Source organism: Labrus bergylta, chromosome 4, assembly GCF_963930695.1.
Source record: "Labrus bergylta chromosome 4, fLabBer1.1, whole genome shotgun sequence".
NCBI lineage: Eukaryota > Metazoa > Chordata > Actinopteri > Labriformes > Labridae > Labrus > Labrus bergylta.
Genome location: NC_089198.1, coordinates 20,695,507 through 20,718,152, shown reverse-complemented (window position 1 = coordinate 20,718,152; position 22,646 = coordinate 20,695,507). Strand labels below are relative to the sequence as shown.

Genomic DNA, 22,646 nt, shown 5'->3' with positions numbered 1-22,646 from the left:
CTTTTTATATGTTTTTTATATCTTTAGTGTATCAAATAATTAATGAAAACTATGCTTTCTACATGTTTTCTAAGATCTGTTTCTGTCCAACAAATACAATTTTATAAAAAATATATAGTCTCATTACATGACAAAATTATGTTACGTGTTTTTTTTAGTTGTTACATGTATTAAATAACAAATAAATCTATGCATTTTTTATATGACATTTATAAGATTGTTATATGTAAAACAATTGAACAATATCTACTTTTCAGGTGAAATGGTTAGCCTGGTCAGCACCCAAACACTTTCTACTACACAATGGTGTAAATGCAGTTTGTATAAGTCTGTAATATTGAAAGCAGGGCTGTTAGGCAAACTTTTAATTCAAAAGTCTTCATTAAAGTCAAACCCTGCAGGTATTACAATGCCTACAGCAGTACACAAGCAGCAGTAAACACTAGTGTTAAAGAACAAGATGTTTCACTAGATAAGATAACAATTGAATTTACTTTTGACAAGTTAGGAATATCTTTAAGTTTGTTTCAACATTTTAACATATGTCATGCCTACAGACATGTCGAGGACATACATATTCTATTCCTATTCTTTTAAGGGAATGTTGTCAACAACAAACTACTGCCATTACAAACAGATGCACTCTACACACCTCATTTAGCCCTTAACATTCAAACAAAGCAGAAACAGGGAGTATGTTAAAGAGTTTTGAGCAAATGCTGGTACTGCCTACTGTTTAAAAAGATATTTTGAGTATACTTAATTCTTGTAAAATGTATATTAAAATTATTACATGTGTGACACTACTACTATCTCTCTGACCCTGGCTCAAACCCCTTTCATGAGTAGTGGACATATGTGTTCTTCTCAGGGAAGTGATGAAGTTATCGGCCAAACAGACAAGCAGAGAGCTGAATATTCAATAATTGCACAGGTGAGACAAAACTACAACATTCTCTATCTGACTCTCAAACTACAACCACTATCTCTCCGTCTCTCCCCTTCTTTTTCTTAAATTTTCTGTTAGTAATGGGCCATTTTTGTTCTTCTCAGAAGAATGATGAATGATGCCATTCCTTCCATGACAGCACAGGTGAGACAAAACTTCAACATTTGCTCTTTCTCTGTCTTTGTCTCATCTCTTGATGTCACTGTCCCTTTCTCTTTCTCTTATCTTTTATAATGAACTATGGACATTTATGTGCTTACTAGGAAAATCATGAAGATGCCAGCCTACCAGACATGCAGAGAGCACAAACATTCACAGTAAGCCAACAGGTGAGACAAAACTAGAGTTTCATCTTTTGATGTCTCTCAAACAATAACCTCCAAAGCTCTCTCTGTGTCCTATGCTCATCACTCCTTTCTGTCTCTTTATCTTTTTTGTTATTATTGACATGGGTTTTCTTCTCAGGAAGTGATGAAGATACCAGCCAAACAAACGAGCAGAGAGCAGAAACAACTTCCACAATAAGCCATGTAAGACAAAAGTATTATTTTCTGTGTCTCTCAAATTACAGCCTCTAAAGCTTTGTCTCTGTCCCGGGCTCATTGCTCCCCTTCTAGTCTTTATTTGAATGAATATTGGGCATGTGTATTCTTCCAAGGAAAGTTATGAAGATGTCAGCCAAACAGAAGAGCAGAGAGCAGAAACTTTTACTGAAGCACAGGTGAGACGAAACTACAAACATTCTTCTTTTTCTGTCTCTCAAACCATAACCTTCACAATTTTGTCTCTATTCCTGGCTCTTATCTCCTCTTATTTTTCTTGTGTTTTTGATGACTAATGAACTTTTGTTCTTGGCTGCACCCCTCCTCCTCTATGACCCATCATGTTCACAAAAGAGCTTTCCTCAGAGCAGTGATGAAGGTGGCAGCCAAACAGAAGTGCAAAGAGCAGAACTTTCCACACTGGCACAGGTGAGATTAAACGAAACATTAAGTTGATTCTATTATCTGGTATGACATTGTTATCACAAGTCAAAAAATACATTACCAGATGTGCACATTCATTCCTGCACTTCATGATAATGTACATAGACTCTGATCAGGTGTGGTGCTTTCTATATCTGTGTTTTTAAGAGTGCTTTTTCCCCTGTAATTTAAGGAAAATGTCCCTCAAGACATGGATGATGTTCAGTCCCATGGACTAACCGAAGAGCAGAGTTTCATCTCCATTCTATCCTTTTCACTGAAACACAACACTACTGGTGTATTAACAGAAGATCTGCTGAAACTTCTAAAGTTACATTCTACTGGGACAAGCGCAGTTCCAGTTAAAATGTGTGTCATGTTCCTCACCCATCACAGTAAAAGACAGTTTACACGGAGGACATTTCTTTATCAGTATTTCATTAAAAGATCAACTGAAAAATATTCTTGAAAATCAGGGTATGCATGATCTCTATTTTCCTACTGATGACCGTAGGCATGGGATAAATGATATATGTGATGGGGCTCTATATCAAAGCTTGAAATCACCAACCCTGGCTGGGGGATTACAAGGGGGACATAACGCTGCATGACATCAGCAGTACCAGACCAACTGATTTCCCCATTCTTGGACAACAAACCATTCTCCAGTCCACCATCATCATCACCAGAGTCTGAACTGTCTGAACTTCTGTAAATTCATTCTGTAAATTTATATACGTATGTTTGTTTGTATGAAATTAAATGAAAGAGTGAGTGAGGGGCTAATCAATTATATTAATGCACCTCAGCTTGTTCAGTTTTGTAAGAAAAACATGCACTGAGCTATCAAAATAAATGTGCAATTTTGTGCTAAATAAAAGTCTTGCCACAGTAAGAAAGCTAAGATCTGTTGTTTATTTTATTTGAATTTTTTTAAACTTTACTTTAAACTGAAAGCATTACTTGTAGAACTTGCACGGTACACAGGAACAAAAAATATACATAATTGCTCATCTAATCTTCTTCGAATCAATTTAAGAATATTCAATACTTGGGAGAAGAGAGTGTGATTTTACAGGTTTTGAGAAAGTGCTAACATTAGCAAAGCTTTGACATGAAATGTAAAAGAGTTCAATCTCAATTTAATTTAAAGATTTTTTTTTTTATTTCTCACGTATGTCACATTGTATAAATGTCTTATAAGGTTTTTATACATTATTTGCAAGATTTCAGTTTGCCAAAATCATATAAGTTTGATATTATAAATATCTAATAAGAATATTGTATGAGGAGTTACTGTCTTATAAAGTACTTGTAAGTTTTAAAATTATATAAGTTTCATATTATGAAAATTTACTAGGGATCTTGTACTTGCTTTGAAATTCATGCATTTAACATACAAGTTTCAAATAAAAATATAAACATTTAGTACAAATTTTCTATTTCTTTTCCATATGTGTGTGACCACATTATGCTGCGAATTTTGTCTGTTCAAAAGAATGTATAGTCTTGTTTAAAATAGTTGGAGAAGTTGGTTTTGGCTGTCGGAGGATACATTTTGTATTTGGCTGTTGATTGGGAGGATACTGTGCTGATTTCTGTGTGTGCGTAGACTCTGTGCACAGGGGTGGAGCAGCGATTTTAAAAGTGCAGGTGTTCTAATGCTAGTATATTACCACCCTCTAGCAAATCAACGCATTCTGGTTCATTTAATGTCCAATAACTAAGTTTAGCTGACACATCATACAACAAGACAAAGTTACAAAAGATAATTAGACACTAACTTTATGAACATCCATTGTAAGTAACCCAGTTAGCTCTAAAAACCAGATTCAAAACTGCTCTTTGTGATGCTTTTATTTTGCTTTTCGTATTGCCTTGTGCCTCAGTCTCTTTATTTCCGGTCTTCATATAAAATGTGCTTTTATTTTGAAAAACTGCAAAGTGGACTTCTGCTACATCGTAAAGTTAAGGGAGTAAATACATATAGCTAAAATAACAACCAAGAGGAGAAAATGTTACACTAACGTTGTTTTGTGAGGTGGATTTATCTTAAAAACATCTGTTTGAGTGACTAACTCTCTTTCAGAAGGATGCTACATGTAGCATGTATCCATTTGTTAGCTCTGAGCTCTGACTCAGACAGTGATGAGTGACAGGAGGATTAAATGCACGTAACTTTATCGTGCTTCAACTGTAACCGAACAGCTATGATTGGCTTAATTGTCACTTAATAAATCTTACTTGACCAATAAGTTTTCATCAATGACTCCACTGGTAAAAAGTGTGGGGGATGAAAATACATTTCAGTGAAAGTGTGGGTGTCACAACACCCATGGGTGAGACGCGCCTGTCTGAGCATTAACTGCACTAGGTTTGGACATGATGTTAACCCTTTGACAGCCTGTTCATACTGGACGCCCTTGCTAAATTTAGGAGGTGGGTCCAAGAGGCGTTGCCTCACATAGAGAGCCAATTAGCTTACTCCTCCTGTTAAGGGGAGTGGAGAGGGAGGCATATAGGCTTACATTTTTTCTTCTTATATATCACATTGCAATTATTTAGGAGGAAGTCTTGGCAACAGACTGACTAATCGAAGCATTTGGTTAATTAATGGAGTATTTTTGATTTGATTGATCATTTGTGGAGAAGTTGATTTGATTCAAATGCAGTTGAGTGCTGTGAATGCTGGTTTCATTGTCTGAGTATGGTCTAGCTTGATCTAGGCTATTTTGAGATGGAATATTGACATTATTTCCATAATTTTAAGATAAATAGGTGTGATTAGATGCATTAGGTGATAAACAAGTGCTTTTGCTTTCATAGCAAGAAGCCTTTGATCTCCTTTGGGGTTGGCAAATTCATTAACTTTCAAGTGTGGTAACACTGTACTTTCTAAATGGTTTTTAACTATTTCAGTTTGATTTACAATACGAGGAACTAAGAAGGTCATTGTAATGTCAAAGATGGACACCAAAATTACAAAAGCAATCACTCCTGTTGATGTAGTACAGAAGACTAATCCTCTTTAAAATATTCAAAAAATATCGGAAAAATGGAGCAAGCGTTGGCCTGACATTGACCAGCCTTGGCCAGTGGAAGGGATTTTGAACCCGGATGTGATCAAAACAATACAGGTAGTTGTGTCCACATATAAGGTAAGGCAGAAGAAGGGTTAAAAGGGAAAAAGGCGTAAGGAGAAAAGACAAACCGAACTTGGCATTCTGCAGTTGTTTGAAAATGAGGGACAGAAATTGTTAGAAGCTGCAAACGAAAAAAGAGACCGGGGTATGCAAGAAATACAGAAAAATGATAAGGCAGCAGGTAAGTTAATGGAGAAGGTTAACACACCCTTCTCACATACTGCATCAGCAAAGAAGCCCCCGCCTTATGAGAAGGAAGTGAAGTTTACTGATGTTTATCCTCAGCTCCCAGTGATTAGACAGAAGAGCAACTATCACATCACAGATGAGGATGAGCAAATAATCGAGAAGGGAAAGGCTACAACGACCATAAAAATGTACCCAAGCTCTGACAGTAAACACAAAAAGATCCGTTTGAGAAGTTGGAGTGGTCAGCGGTTCAGATGACTGGACATAGAGGATGACAGTGAGAGTGATTCGGACGAAGCTGTTGGTGGCGACTAAAGCGGAGAAAAAAGGAGACAAGCCAATAAGAAGAATGGATCCAGGAAAGGACGACACAGATGTGAGCGATGGTGATGAAGACTCAGAGAGAGAGGGTCCTTCATATCTTTACCTGCTAGCAGCCGGTACAGGGGTGGAAGATGATGGATGCAGCACTTTAAGAGAGGTTGAGAGGACTATAGATAGATGCCTTGTGAACATCCTTGTGAACTCTTTACATCCAAGAAAAGAAAAGAGACTCGATAAAATGTGTCCAGTAATTGTGTGAGGTCAAAATTTAGAGTACAAGCCTTGGCAAAGTACAGACATGTCAAACATACTTGAAAAGTTACCCACTCTTCAAGATGGAGCACATCCTTGGATTTCAAAGTTGGAAGAGGTTTTGGTGGGAACACAGCCTGCCATGGGAGACATTAAGAGACTCTTGGCTAGCCTCATTGGGGTCCCAGCGATGGAGGAAATCCTGCAGGCGGCAGACCTTAATAGATGTTGGTGACTGCAGTATATGATCCAGAATTGATGGCTGCAAGTAGAGGTCGGATGTGGATAGCAATGAGAGATGCATTTCTAACCAACGTGCACCCTGATAATATTCTCATTGAATCATTGGGCCCACAGGAAAACCGAAGAGCTTATGTGTCAAGGGCTCATCAAGTGTGGAGAAATGTCACAGGAAATGACCCAGATTTGAATCAAATGGAGCAATCAATTTTGCGAGCTAAGATACAGAAGGGACTGCCCCTACCAGTGCGGAGCAAACTGGCAGAGGTGGTTGGTCTTGGAAGCATGGCAAAAGGTGTGTATACGGATCACATAGCACATCAAGTTGATCTATAGCGGAAAAAGGAGCATGACCAGAAGGAACAGGACCAGGAGACTCTTAGAAAACTTAACCAACTACAGCTGGCAGATAATAAGAAGAAGGAGAAGGAACAAGCTGTGGTTATGCAAAGTCAGCCTCAACCAACTCAATTACCACCACAACCGCAGCATGACCAGATCCAGTTTCAGCCACCCCAGCCGTTATCCATGATCCCCAATGCCCCTTTCTCACAGTCAGGTTTTGGCCAACCACAGATATGGAGAGGAAGCGATCAAGGAAATTCAGGAAGAGGAAGATGAGGAAATTTTCAACAATCTTCGGGAGCATGTCATAATTGTGGTCAGATAGGCCACTTTGCTCGTAACTGTGATAGAACAAGAGGAGGTTTCAGAGGAGACTTCAGAGGAGGCTTCAGAGGAGGTTTCAGAGGACAACCAAGGGAACTCATGGGACCGGTGAACCCTTACAGGGGCCCGGAGCCAGGGTTCTAGGGGTGCCCAGAAGATTCGAAAGGGGGGTGTCAGCTGGTAGTGTCAGGGCTGGAGCAAGATCCAACAATAGTGGTGAAAGTCAATGATCAACCATTGGAAGTAATGGCGGATTGCGGAACAGCTTTCATCTGTGCTTGGCCTGAAGATGCTATACATCTCCCCATGTCTGACCAATTGGTACGGACAATCGAGTTTGAGGGTGTGAAACAGCTGATTCCTCTCACAAAACCAATTGAGCTCTGCTATAAACATCGGAAAATCACAATACCTATACTGGTGTCAAAACATATGCCCATTGCACTCTTGGGAAGAGATGCTTTATGCAAACTGAATTGTACCATATGGTGTACACCGGACGGCTGTCTGGTGGATGTGCCGAGTGATGTTTATCACCAACTATTTATGACACCGGAGACTGACACTTCTTCAGTGTACTCGATTGGAAATCTTAGTCCAGAGTTATTGAAGCCGGCCAAGCAGTGGGAGAAGTTCATTGTGGCCAATATGCCTAATGCTAAGCTCCCTGAGTATCCACATCACTGCACACTTAAATATTTTAAGAAAGCTGGTCAAATAAATCCGAAGGAGTGGTTGGGGTCACAAGGAGCAGCAATGAAGATAAACAGTGATGGTTGTCTTAATAAGGAGCACGACATAAAGGAAAGTGTTCCACACGTGACTTTGCTGGTTGCTGAAGGATTTGAACAGAAGCATATAGGGGCAATGATGGCAGAAGCTGAGAAGATACATTTTGCACCAATAAAGGAGAATCCTGCTATCTGGATGAGTGAAGATCAGCAGTTCATAAAAATCATGATCTCAGCTCAAGGACACGGACAACCACAAGTGGTGCTAATGACTCATGACTCAATTTTCAGTGCTAAATTAGACTCAGATAGTATGAGGAGATGCTGCAACAAGTTCCAGAATGTTTGTGGTCACGGCATAGTACTGATATTGGCCTTGTGAAGTCAGCCCAACCGGTGAAAGTTGAACTTCGACCAGGAAGCAAACCTCCTTGGAAGAGCCAATACCCACTAAAAGAGGAGGCAATCCAAGGGATTGAACCACAAATTGAAGGTCTGTTGCAAGCAGGTGTGTTGGGGAAATGTTTAGAGCCACAGAGTAACACACCTATATTGCCTTTAAAGAAGCCAGATGAGTCGTGTCGCTTGGTACATGATTTAAGAGCGGTAAATGAAGTGGTGGCTGACTTTTCAGCTGATGTGCCCGATCCTCATACTATGTTGGCCCAAATTCCCCCAGACGCTACACATTTCACAGTGTTAGATTTGTGTGGAGCATTTTTTAGTGTTCCACTAAGTGAAGAAAGTCAAGGGTTGTTTGGATTTACACATAAAGGACAGGCTTTCAAATACAAGAGGCTCCCTCAAGGATTCAAACATAGCCCTCATATTTTCAATAAAGTGTTGAAAGATGATTTGGCAGGGTTAGATCAGATTTTGAAAAGTACTGTTATTCAGTATGTAGATGACATTGTCATCTGTTTACCAGATAAGGAAACGTGCCACAAGGACTCAATTAAATTGTTGCAGTTATTGGCAGAAAAAGGACACAAGGCTTCTCGGACGAAGTTGCAATACTGTCAGGAGAAGGTGGTGTATCTGGGTCAAATAATAACTCAGGGACACAGAGGCATGTCTGACAGCCATTTGGAAGCCATTCGAAAGGCGCTGAAGCCCAGAACATTCAGAGAGATGATGACATTTCTTGGTATTGCGGGATATTCTTCAGCATGGGTGGAGGAGTACGCCACTCTAACAGGGCCTTTGAGGGCTATGATTAAAGAAACCGGGAATGCTCAACTCCACTGCAATCTCACCTGGACGCAGGAAAGTCTTGTGGCATTTGAGACGATTAAACAGAGGTTACAGGAAGCTCCAGCGCTAGCGCTGCCAGATTATTCAAAGAACTTTTTGCTGTATGTGTCTACATCCACTGGGGGTAAATATGCATGTGCAGTTCTTTGTCAGCTCACAGGTACGGGGACAAGTCCTCAACCTGTTTCTTATTATTCTACTGGCTCTTATCATTGGAGGATAAGTTTGGGAGAGAAATGGGGTATAGGATTGTTTCCATGGTATGGTGTTACATACTTAGCTGATCATATTGATAATATTACATATACCCTGCAAGGTTTTGCAAACGAGACCATAAAAGGTTTTGAATATTTGTCAAATACTCAGAAGAGTCATCGATTGACGTTGCTGAAACATGACATGGCTCTTGATTATATTTTGGCCAAACAAGGTGGCCTCTGCATAGCTTTGAATTTAACCGGAGACGCCTGTTATACTTTGATCCCTGATGCTGCTGACAATATGACTAGTGTCATAGATGCTTTGAAACTTATAAGGGATTCATTTGGTCCATCAGAAGGAGCAGGATGGTCTGCGAATGCTTGGTTACAAGAACAATTAGGACCAGTAGGAGCTATAGTGGTTCAGATTTTGGTGGCTACTCTTCTATCACTGTGTGTGATGTTTTGTTTTTGTACGCTGTTGTTGACCTTTGCTAAGGCTATGATATTGAGATGGGTAGGAGTTGTGATGCCGGGAGAAAACATTCAGATGCCGCTACTGAGTGGTAATGACCTAAGCGAAGATGAGGAGGTCATAGAGATTGGACAAGAGCTGGTAGAGAAATATCCATTTTGAATATCTGAATTCATCATTGACTCACTATTATTTTGAACAGGAAGTGAATTGATAAAAGGGGGGAAATTGAATCTGTTAATCATGCATATTAATCATGTATATGTTAATCATGTAGTGGAATAATGTGAAAGTATGATACAAAAATGAATATTTTTTATGTTTTTGTATGTGCAAAGATACTGGTTGTTGATTTTTCTTCCCAGGACGATATTTGGGAGACCAATGTGAGGGTGGCTGATTGTCCAGAGATCCTTCCAGCTTAATGGACTTGAACAACCAAACTTAGGAAAATGGAGGATGGAAATGGACAGCGGACCGTGAATGGAGACATCATGATGAGGGGTTTCGATTGAAAAATCATTGAAGGTTTATTACAGTAGAAGCTGATGCTGCTAAAAAGCAACAGTTTGATATATATATGTATGATTTTGTAGAATTGGATTTTCTTTATTACAATGTAACTTGTAATATTGATAAATATTATGCACGTTTTACTCTATAGTAGATATTTTTAGCAAGACATATTACTTTGGATTAGTATTGGAGTTTTCTGGAACTGTATAAGATGCATATATTGGGACCTCAGGTGTTTTCTTTCTTTATCGATCCTTAGGGAAAGTGGTGTTAGGTAGGGAAAGGTCCATTGGAAGGTGCGATGGGTCGACCAGCCTGACTTTGGATAATTTTTTGATTTTATTTCTGAGGTTTTAAATGTATGCATTTATATATCATCCTATAGAGTTTTCATAACCATTTTTCTTTTTAATTGGTTTGAAGTACTATAGGTGGTTGCCTGGGGCAGAGGGACCGTGAGAGAGTTTTCCTGTCTAGATTGTTTTAAGGATAATAAAGAAAAGATAGCTGCCTGATGGGTTTTTTGCTCTCACACTCCACACATAAAAATTGTACTATATTGCTAAGGTTAAGCATGGACAGAAGTGATTCTTATGAGGCTAATTAACATCATAATTGTATTATTTTTCTCGTTAGCGAGACTATAGTCTCGAAGGGGGGACTATGAAGTGTCTGAAGTAACTAGGACAGAGATAATATACTGCTCCTTTAAGTTTATAACGTATACATCTGGAGAGAATTTGTATCTGAAGGAGATTTAGGAGTCCCCTCAAGTTGAATGTTTACCTTAAGGTGTTGTGGAAGAGAATTGCCAAATATGGATGTTGTTAAATGTTGTTATTTGATTGCGCCCTTTACACACTGTATTTACGATAAATACTGCTATGACATCATCATGTTTACAGCACGCAGCGCGCCAGTCGTCGGATGACGTGATGTTGTTTCTTTTCAGTCTGCATGAGTCTCATGCATGTGTTCAATGAATAAACAAGCCTAAAGGCTAGAGAAGACACAGAGTCAAGTTTGCTTATTCTCCATACGCAAGAGAGAAGACTGCGCATCACAGCTTCACAGGTTATGGGCCCAGGTGGAGTTGGACAAGCATTTCGGAAGAAGTTTAACGCAAAGTATTACATGGAACTTCTACAAGCTATGTGGACCAGCCTGGAGATAAGTGAACGGTCATATTGTCGGAAGAAGTTTTACGGGATATATTAAAGCCAATAGAGCTAACAACCTAGCTTAGCAAAGAAAAAGTATAGCAAGCTAGTAAAGCGCGGTAAAAGTAGTGCGTTAGCAAAATGGCAAGCAGAACGACAGGAGCCCTCGTACCACAGCTTCTCTTCGACGGATCCGAAGATAAGTATGACCTATGGGAAACAAGATTCCTTGGCCAGCTACATATTCTGAAACTTAAAGAGACTATTTTACATGAGCCCATCGGCAATAGTCAAGAAGAGCTAGCCGCAGATGCAACGAAGAATGCCGATTGCTATGCTGAGCTGATAAGACTGATAGATGATAAAAGCCTATCGTTGATAAGACATGATGCCGCTGATGATGGAAGGAAAGCCCTGAAAATACTGAGAGAATATTATTCCGGGAAAAGTAAACCACGGATAATAAATTTATACACGTCGTTGACCAAGCTACACATGGCAGACAACGAGAATGTTACCGACTACCTAATAAGAGCGGAGAACACCATTACGGCTCTAAGAGATGCAGGTGAGACCACGAGTGATGGACTAACCATAGCCATGATACTAGGCGGGTTACCAGACTCCTTCAAGCCGCTAGCCGTACACGTAATGCAAAACGAAAATAACGTTACATTTACAGACTTTCAAAGAAGACTACGTGTTTATGAAGAGGCGGAGAAAACGAACACGGCAGGATCTACAAATAATGTGTTGAAGACATATGTAAGACAAAGCAATGGCCCCAACAAGACGCACACTAACAACAGAAAAGATGAAGTTGCCAATGTGACTTGCTACAAGTGTGGAATTAAAGGGCACAAGTCAAGAAAATGTTTTCGAAAAGTATGGTGCAGTTATTGCAAGAGTAATACACACCATGATTCCGTATGCAAGAAAAAGGGTCAACAAGACAACTTCAGAAAAGTTGCAGAGGAATAAAATAAAGACAGAGACTATCTCTTCAAGGCCAAACACATGAAGAAAGAGAAACCCCCTGACAATGTGAAAATGAAAGGCATCATGGTGGATGGAGGAGCAACATCCCACATCGTGAATGATATTGGAAAGTTTAAAAGCTTTGATGACTCATTCCAGCCGGAGACCCATTCAGTAGAGTTAGCCGACGGGACCAAGTGCAATGGAATAGCACAACGGAGAGGAATGGCGATGATATACCTATTAGACAACGCTGGACAACAGCACAGAGCACAGCTACGGGATGCACTGTACATGCCTTCATACCCACATGACATCTTTTCAGTGGCAAAAGCAACAAACGGAGGAGCAACAATCACCTTCAAGAAAGGGGACAGCTGCATGGTTACCAATGATGGTGGCAGGTTTGACATCCACGAGATGTCAATGGAAATTTGTATTACTTGCCAACTGTTGAGGAGAATGTTGACCAATGTAAAGGGTGTTATGATGTGAAAACGAAATTTTGGGTCATTGTAACTACGAAGATGTACAAAAATTACAAGGTGTAGTGAAAGGCATGGAGATAAAAGGAAGTGCAGTCAGACCAGATCAGTTATGTGAAGTGTGCACACAGGGAAAATTCACCCAGACTAGGAATAGGGAGCTAGATGGAAAAGCTAAGAAACCATTACAACTAGTCCACACTGACTTAGCTGGTCCCATGCAAACACAGAGCATAGAAGGGCACAGATATGCACAATCTTTTACAGACGACTACTCAGGTACCATGTTTGTGTATTTTCTAAGGTCCAAAAGCGATACAGTGCAGGCCACAGAAAGGTTCTTAGCAGACACAGCACCTTATGGAGAAGTCAAGTGTATACAGAGTTTACAAGTCGAGACTTCCAGGCGCTGTTGACCAAAAACAGGATCAGACATGAAACGTCTGCGCCCTATCCACCACACCAAAATGGCACAGCAGAGAGAGGCTGGCACACTCTCTATGAAATGGGCAGATGTTTACTGTTAGGAAGCGAGTTACCAGATAAGCTATGGAACTATGCTATACAAACAGCAGCTTTCGTGAGAAACAGGTGCTACTGTAGGCGCACAAAGAAAACACCATACGAGCTGTTTACAGACACAGAACCAAACATATCAAAATTACAAAAATTTGGATCAGTGTGTTTTGCTTACAAACAAGAAAAAGGGGAACTAGACTCTAGGTGCAAGCAAGGTATTTTTGTAGGCTATGATAAAAAAAGCCCAGCTTACCTAGTGTATTATCCAGATACAGAGAGGATCCAAAAGCACAGGTTGGTGAAATTCACAACCAAGACAGCCAACGAAAAAGAAACCCAAATATCTGAGTCATACATGGGTGGTAATAAGATGGTACACAGGGTCAATGACAACGAAGAAAATGTTGTTGATGAAAATGCGGAAAATGTACCAGATCATAGCATTCAAAGTGATGTTGCTGAGATTTCACCTGAAAAGACTGAACGCACACAGCCAGGTAAACTCACAGAGACTGTATTAAGAAGGAACCCACAGAGAACCAGAAGGAGACCAGTCCACCTACAGGAATTCGAGACTGAGGATACAATGGACAAATTGCAAACATGCGTGGACTCTTGTTATAGAGCAGTATGCGTCATTCCTCAAACCTACCAGGACGCCATAGCGTCAACAAAGTCAGGGCAGTGGAAAAATGCCATGAATGAGGAAATGCGAGAGGTCTTGCCAACTCCCGCAAGACCTCTGCCCCTACAAATGTTTCCAGAACTCGTCAAGGTGCATGCAGAAGCTTTAAGTGACATCAGAATTCCAGTTCGTGATCCTGCAGTATTCGGTGGGCATCTAATGAAATACAAAGACTGGTATCTCTCCTTTGAAACACTGATTGACCAGAAGAACATTAAAGACAAAGAATATATATATGTAAGTGAACAAGCTAAGAATGCACTTGATGGCTATTTCCTACTTGGGACTGAATCTTCCTATGCTGCTGCTTTTGGAAGAAAGATTTGGAAATCCATTTACAATTGCAAAATCGTATGGAGACAAACTTCAAGCCCAAGATAGGACCTAAAGACAGTTTTGAGCTTAGAGAGTTTGTGGATTTTCTCAGAATTTGCAAAGCTGTTATGATTGACATAAAGGCATTGGAAATCTTGAACGACTGTAACGAAAACAGAAAAAATATTTCAAAGTTACCAGATTGGCTAACAGTAAGTTCGAACAGAAAGGTTATTGAAGAAGAAGAGGAGAGAACCCAGTTCCCCTCATTCAGCCAATTTGTGAAGTTTCTGACAATTGAAGCAAAAGTTGCGTGCAACCCAGTCACATCATTGCAGTCACAGAGACAAGGTGAAGCTGAAAAGCCAAAATTACAAAAATAGACACTTTTTGGAGCGAAGACACTGGCCACAAGTTTTAATGAAAAGATATGTATAACATGCATATTCTGTAAGAAGAATGGTCATGATTTGCACAAATTCAGGAAGTTCATGGAGAAATCAGTGTCAGACAGAATCAGATTCATACAAGCTGAAAAGATCTGCTTTGGTTGCCTCAAGTCAGTTCACCAATCAAAGAGCTGCAACAGTAGTGTTTGCAACATGTGCCAAAAGTATCGAGCCTTATGCCCAGCTAATAGACCTTGGGTGGAGTGTATTTGGCCATGTGAATCCACATGTTGACTACGGTGATGTTATTGGAATCAGTCACTGCATAGTGTTAAGACAGGTGACACCAAGTGTAAGAAAATTCTAATGTCTACTACTACCCTCTTGTCCAGCCCTTTTATGGAAAACCCCAGGCATGTCAACTACTAAACCTCCAACCCCCACAACTGCCAAGCCCGGTAACCCTACAACAACCACTAAGCCGGGCATGAACACTCCCACTTCTAAACCAAGTGGCCCTGATCCTACAACAAAGCCAACCATTAAGCAAACAACTGCATCTTCCCCTTCAACTGCTCAAACGACAAAGCCCAGCAAATATCCAGGTCCATTGAGTCCATTTTTGCCTTACTTCCAGGCTCCTTTACGTTTCGTACAAATCTAGTAAGGCAGGTAAACACCCAGTTGACCAGAAATTAATGCCCCAAACTGGCTACAAATCTGGACTCCAGCCTCGGTCGCACCTACATCCAGGCTTCAACCACTGGCAGCCTGGGCCCTGGTTTCCTCATACCACAGGCCAAGACAATCCTCCATTTGAATAGCAAAATTCTCAGCCATAATAACTCCAAAGGTAAGCCTTGCTAGTGATTTTATGATGTAGTTTGAATCTTTCAACTGGGTTTCTTAACCTTTTTGTAAGGTTCTGTGTCCTACCATACTGCGCAACAATATAGAAAAATAACTTTAAGTTGTTCCCACTCATGCTTAATTTTTCTTTCAGTTTCTCTGCATTTGTGTGTCAAAGCTAATTGCAGGACCTATATGAATTCATGAAACTGGGTTATCGTATAACTTCCTGGTAAAAGCAATACTGACTTCCTCTGAAAGAGCTACACTACACAGGTGGAACCGATTCGGCATAATTAAAAAGCAATCAATCTTGCCCGCCCTGCTTCTTCTGATTGGTTGTTGCAGAACCTGCTAACACTAATTGTTGCACTTCAAATAGCTGCAGCAAAGAGTTGATCTCCAGTTCTTACCATTTCCAGGAGTCACAACAGAATGATGCGAAAAGGAAAACGGAGAAGTGGCGCGGTTTACTTGGCTGCAGCTGTTATTTTTACATGTTATTTGGTGCAAACCATTGACTGTTACCGATTGAAGGAAACAGAAAGAAGTGAAGGACGAAACGACCCTCATGCAGCCAGAACAGCAGCTGTCCAGGAGGGAAGAATTATTTTCGGGAGAGGCCTTGAGAAAGTGTCTGGCCTCGAGTCTCGGGTCATAGATGGAACCAAGAAGACCTTCTCAAATGTTTCTACTGAAGATGAAGCTGCTTATCAAGCGGACTCTCCAGGTAAAAATATATATATATATTTTTTAAAGTCTTCTATGATATTAAATTGTTTGACTCTCTTTATGGTGACTCTTGAAAAAATCACATGGTTATTTAATTAGTTCAATCAGGCTGGCCTAAAGGACATGCATATGATTCCGGTGGCGGAGAATCATCATGGAAGCTTATGACATCCTCCCTGCAGTGTGGTGGGGACCAAATGAAGTTCAGAGCAGTGGGCCAAGGTGCTTCACAGTTTACAATGGACCAAGGTAACTTAAATACGGTTTTGGTACCGTTGTGCTCTCATTATAAAGTGTAGCCTATATCTTGACTGCACTCTGACTGAGAATTTGTCCAACTAGGAGAAGAACATCCGACGCCTCTGTCCCAAATCCCACCAACCTGTAACTACACAATGCAAAGGAACCCTCTTGCACTTGTAATGTTGGTCCCCTACGATGGCTGCAACATCGTTCAAAAGGTAGTTTCTTTATTTTATTTTTCCTGAAATGCAAAATGTTGTGTACGGTGGGAAAATGATAACTCTGAAAGCAGCTGTTTTCATATCACCTGCAACTATTTTCATAATTTGTCTTCTAAAAAGCATGACGAACCTGATTGGGGTCCGTATAGCCAGCTGGTAAACTGTGAATATGAATTGGTTAATGGTTATTCGTAGGTGTTAGTTTTTGACGCTTAACTGATTGTAATTCTGATACTCTAATTCCAGTCCTAGTGTAACCCAGTGGTTTGCTTAACACTTACAATTTTTTTTTTTCTCCACTGAAGGATGGGTATTATATGCTCCTCCTGCGCTGGCGAGGACTTCCAGTCGCCCTCTTGTGTCCATTTTACCCTCTGCCAGTCACCGCAACTCCATCCCCGATGTTCCCTTGTCCCTTCTTCCCAACTTGCGACCCGCTAGTGACTATAACTAAACCGACCAAAACCAAGCCGACCAAAACCAAGCCGACTAAAACTACCAAAACCAAGCCAACCAAAACTAAACCGACTATAACTAAACCGACCAAAACTAAACCGACTATAACTAAACCGACCAAAACCAAGCCGACCAAAACTAAACCGACTATAACTAAACCGACCAAAACCAAGCCGACTAAAACTAAACCGACCAAAACCAAGCCGACTATAACTAAACCGACCAAAACCAAGCCGACTATAACTAAACCGACCAAAACCAAGCCGACTAAAACTAAACCGACCAAAACCAAGCCGACTAAAACTAAACCGACTATAACTAAACCGACCAAAACTAAACAGACTATAACTAAACCGACCAAAACCAAGCCGACCAAAACTAAACCGACCAAAACCAAGCCGACTATAACTAAACCGACCAAAACCAAGCCGACTAAAACTAAACCGACCAAAACCAAGCCGACCAAAACTAAACCGACCAAAACCAAGCCGACTATAACTAAACCGACCAAAACCAAGCCGACCAAAACTAAACCGACCAAAACCAAGCCGACTATAACTAAACCGACCAAAACCAAGCCGACTAAAACTAAACCGACCAAAACCAAGCCGACTAAAACTAAACCGACCAAAACTAAACCGACCAAAACCAAGCCGACTAAAACTAAACCGACCAAAACCAAGCCGACTAAAACTAAACCGACCAAAACCAAGCCGACTATAACTAAACCGACCAAAACCAAGCCGACTATAACTAAACCGACCAAAACCAAGCCGACTAAAACTACCAAAACCAAGCCGACCAAAACTAAACCGACTATTACTAAACCGACCAAAACCAAGCCGACTATAACTAAACCGACCAAAACTAAGCCGACTATAACTAAATCGACCAAAACCAAGCCGACTAAAACTACCAAAACCATGCCGACCAAAACTAAACCGACTATTACTAAACCGACTAAAACTAAGCCGACTATAACTAAACCGACCAAAACTAAGCCGACCAAAACTAAACCGACCAAAACTAAACCGACTAAAACTAAACCGACCAAAACCAAGCCGACCAAAACTAAACCGACTATAACTAAACCGACCAAAACCAAGCCGACTAAAACTAAACCGACCAAAACTAAACCGACCGAAACCAAGCCGACTATAACTAAACCGACCAAAACCAAGCCGACTATAACTAAACCGACCAAAACCAAGCCGACTAAAACTACCAAAACCAAGCCGACCAAAACTAAACCGACCAAAACCAAGCCGACCAAAACTAAACCGACCAAAACCAAGCCGACCAAAACTAAACCGACCAAAACCAAGCCGACCAAAACTAAACCGACCAAAACCAAGCCGACCAAAACTAAACCGACTATAACTAAACCGACCAAAACCAAGCCGACTAAAACTAAACCGACCAAAACTAAACCGACCAAAACTAAGCCGACCAAAACTAAGCCGACCAAAACTAAACCGACCAAAACCAAGCCGACTATAACTAAACCGACCAAAACCAAGCCGACTAAAACTACCAAAACCAAGCCGACTATAACTAAACCGACTAAAACTAAGCCGACTATAACTGAACCGACCAAAACCAAGCCGACTAAAACTACCAAAACCAAGCCGACTAAAACTAAACCGACCAAAACCAAGCCGACCAAAACTAAACCGACCAAAACCAAGCCGACTAAAACTAAACCGACCAAAACCAAGCCGACTAAAACTAAACCGACCAAAACTAAACCGACCAAAACCAAGCCGACTAAAACTACCAAAACCAAGCCGACCAAAACTAAACCGACTATTACTAAACCGACCAAAACCAAGCCGACTAAAACTGAACCGACCAAAACCAAGCCGACCAAAACTAAACCGACCAAAACCAAGCCGACTAAAACTAAACCGACCAAAACCAAGCCGACCAAAACTAAACCGACTATAACTAAACCGACCAAAACCAAGCCGACTAAAACTAAACCGACCAAAACTAAACCAACCAAAACCAAGCCGACTAAAACTACCAAAACCAAGCCGACCAAAACTAAACCGACTATTACTAAACCGACCAAAACCAAGCCGACTAAAACCAAACCGACCAAAACCAAGCCGACTAAAACTAAACCGACCAAAACTAAACCAACCAAAACCAAGCCGACTAAAACTACCAAAACCAAGCCGACCAAAACTAAACCGACTATTACTAAACCGACCAAAACCAAGCCGACTAAAACCAAACCGACCAAAACCAAGCCGACCAAAACTAAACCGACTATAACTAAACCGACCAAAACCAAGCCGACCAAAACCAAGCCGACCAAAACTAAGCCGACCAAAACTAAGCCGACCAAAACTAAGCCGACCAAAACTAAACCGACCATAACTAAGCCGACTATAACTAAACCGACCAAAACCAAGCCGACTATAACTAAACCGACCAAAACCAAGCCGACTAAAACTACCAAAACTAAACCGACCAAAACCAAGCCGACTATAACTAAACCGACCAAAACTAAGCCGACTAAAACTACCAAAACCAAGCCGACTAAAACTAAACCGACCAAAACCAAGCCGACCAAAACTAAACCGACTATAACTAAACCGACCAAAACCAAGCCGACTATAACTAAACCGACCAAAACCAAGCCGACTATAACTAAACCGACCAAAACCAAGCCGACTATAACTAAACCGACCAAAACCAAGCCGACTATAACTAAACCGACCAAAACCAAGCCGACTAAAACTACCAAAACTAAACCGACTATTACTAAACCGACCAAAACCAAGCCGACTATAACTAAACCGACCAAAACCAAGCCGACTAAAACCAAACCGACTAAAACCAAACCGACCAAAACCAAGCCGACTAAAACTACCAAAACCAAGCCAACCAAAACTAAACCGACTATAACTAAACCGACCAAAACCAAGCCGACTAAAACCAAACCGACCAAAACCAAACCGACCAAAACCAAGCCGACTAAAACTAAACCGACCAAAACCAAGCCGACTATAACTAAACCGACCAAAACCAAGCCGACTATAACTAAACCGACCAAAACCAAGCCGACTATAACTAAACCGACCAAAACCAAGCCGACTAAAACTACCAAAACTAAACCGACTATTACTAAACCGACCAAAACCAAGCCGACTATAACTAAACCGACCAAAACCAAGCCGACTAAAACTAAACCGACTAAAACTAAACCGACCAAAACCAAGCCGACTAAAACTACCAAAACCAAGCCAACCAAAACTAAACCGACTATAACTAAACCGACCAAAACCAAGCCGACTAAAACTAAACCGACCAAAACTAAACCGACCAAAACCAAACCGACCAAAACCAAGCCAACTAAAACTGAACCGACCAAAACCAAGCCGACTAAAACTAAACCGACCAAAACTAAACCGACTAAAACCAAGCCGACTAAAACTAAACCGACCAAAACTAAACCGACCAAAACCAAACCGACCAAAACCAAGCCGACTAAAACTGAACCGACCAAAACCAAGCCGACTAAAACTAAACCGACCAAAACTAAACCGACTAAAACCAAGCCGACTAAAACTAAACCGACCAAAACTAAACCGACCAAAACCAAGCCGACTAAAACTAAACCGACCAAAACCAAGCCGACTAAAACTAAACCGACCAAAACCAAGCCGACTAAAACTAAACCGACCAAAACCAAGCCGACTATAACTAAACCGACCAAAACCAAGCCGACTATAACTAAACCGACCAAAACTAAACCGACCAATGCTGAACCGACTATAACTAAATCGACCGAAACCAAGCCGACCAAAACTACCAAAACCAAGCCAACCAAAACTAAAACGACTAAAACCAAGCCTACCAAAACTAAACCGACCAAAACCAAACCGACTATAACTAAACCGACCAAAACCAAACCGACTATAACTAAACCGACCAAAACCACCATAACCAAGCCGACCAAAACCAAGCAAACTGAACCGACCAGACCGACCAGACCGACTAGACCGACAAGACCAACCAGATCGACCAAGACTAAACCAAGTTGTAAAACCAAAACTCAACCGCCCAAAGTTAAATATCATGCTCAAAAATATATGCCTCCCAACTATCCTCTTTACCATCCCTATCAACACCTGAGCCGTTAACAACTACGGAGGAACCTACTACCACACCCTCTGCAACAGACCCCCCTCCAGCACCTACACAGCCTTGACCACATTTTCATCCACATGCCAATGTTCCTCAGTTTCCGTACATGCCCTATCCCATACTGTACCCCCCTCCTCAAGTGTAACATATTAAGTGTTCTAATAAATGGTTTGACAAACAAGTGATACTGTCTCAACTGTTTATTTGACCTCTAACTGTCAATGAGAGTTTGTACTTTATATTCTTTTCAAACTTTAAAGGGCTATTTGAGACTTGTCTACATGGTGGCACTGTGGCTCAACACATTTCTTTTGTAAAATACTGTCAATAGTTGTCTGAACAAGCTCTAAAGGCCATTGAGTTGCATTGCACATCAGTTGTCAATGACATGGGCTTGAACATATCCAAAAGGTTAGGGGGCTTACTTTTTGGAGCTTGTGTTTGCCTAAAGGTGCTTTATATTTCCTCAACTTAAATCCTACCTTCATCAGCAGGTCTCATAAACATGTCATCTTCCATCTCACTACTCTCTTATTACAAATGAAAACAAATATTGTTCTTGCTTCGTGTCCTCAAGAAAACAGTTCACAGGATGAAGGAAAAAATTATTCCAATGAGTGGAAGACAAAGTTAACTGAGAATTATTGGAATATATTTCCATGTTCTTTGTATACTGCTGTTCCTCTTTAAGCTTAGACTTTCTCTACTCATATTTTAATACTGAAACACTAGTTTGAGTATCAATTGCCTATTTGGAATGAAGTCCAATATGTATTTAAATTTACTGTATGTTTGAAAGTATGTGGATTTTTTTCTAAATCTAAGTCCTAATGTATATCCCACCTAGGAAATACATATTAAATGGAGTTGTGTTACTCCTATTACATGTTTTAAACAACTGTTATTTTAGCTATGGCCAAACACACTTCTGAAGTGTGCGATATAAATGAAGTTGCCTTGCCTTTGGCACAAACATACTGAGTGACACATGCCTTATGGTTTATACCAGGAACAGCCATTTTTGTTTTGGATGAGCTTATGCAGGAGTTGCATCATGAAGTTTATTTGCACAAAATAGTATGTTTACTTTCGCTCTTTTGTCTCAACCCTTATTAAGCATCACATTACATTATTACATAAAACTAAAACTAATACAAACTAAACTAAAACTATTGATTTAAATAAGAATAAACACTAAACTAAACTAACAAACTAGCATTAAAAACCAATTCAAACTATACTGAAAAAAGTAAAAAAAAAAAATTAAAAAAAAAAGAATGCAGCATTCTTGTGTTTCTGTTCATAACTTATGATGGCAATGAAATTAAAGGATAGCCAATGGCGGGCACTAAAAAAACAATGCAGTAATCATTCCTGCTTGTAATGCTACACTTAAAGTAGAACCAAAAATAACAAAGAAAGGACACAAAACATGTATCTGAACATGCTGGATGGGGGACTTAACTCCAAATTTAAGACTTTAGGGCCAAACATCACTGAATGTAATTATTCCCCAACCTAACTGCAAAATGACCAACGAAACAAACAC

General features: G+C 40.4%; 1 protein-coding gene and 1 long non-coding RNA gene across 2 annotated transcripts; both read left to right on the top strand.

The window, feature by feature from the left end:
* Window positions 1-1,422: 1,422 nt before the first annotated feature.
* Window positions 1,423-3,200, top strand: LOC136178889 (uncharacterized). Its single transcript, XR_010666192.1, has 3 exons — window positions 1,423-1,670; window positions 1,846-1,920; window positions 2,108-3,200. It is a non-coding gene; the product is annotated as an uncharacterized lncRNA (long non-coding RNA).
* Window positions 3,201-15,694: 12,494 nt separating this feature from the next.
* LOC109977867 (adhesive plaque matrix protein-like) lies at window positions 15,695-21,282 on the top strand. Its single transcript, XM_020627508.3, has 4 exons — window positions 15,695-16,017; window positions 16,119-16,268; window positions 16,362-16,480; window positions 16,789-21,282. Exons 1-4 carry the CDS (start codon window positions 15,723-15,725, stop codon window positions 21,091-21,093), a joined length of 4,869 nt encoding a protein of 1,622 aa, XP_020483164.2. The 5' UTR covers window positions 15,695-15,722; the 3' UTR covers window positions 21,094-21,282.
* The last annotated feature ends 1,364 nt before the right edge of the window (window positions 21,283-22,646 follow it).

Coding starts and splice junctions, on each gene's coding strand:
- LOC109977867 (XM_020627508.3), top strand. CDS start 15,723: ATGATGCGAAAAGGAAAACGGAGAAGTGGCGCGGTTTACTTGGCTGCA. Junction 16,018..16,118: donor TTATCAAGCGGACTCTCCAG/GTAAAAATATAT, acceptor TTATTTAATTAG/TTCAATCAGGCTGGCCTAAA. Junction 16,481..16,788: donor GCTGCAACATCGTTCAAAAG/GTAGTTTCTTTA, acceptor TCTCCACTGAAG/GATGGGTATTATATGCTCCT.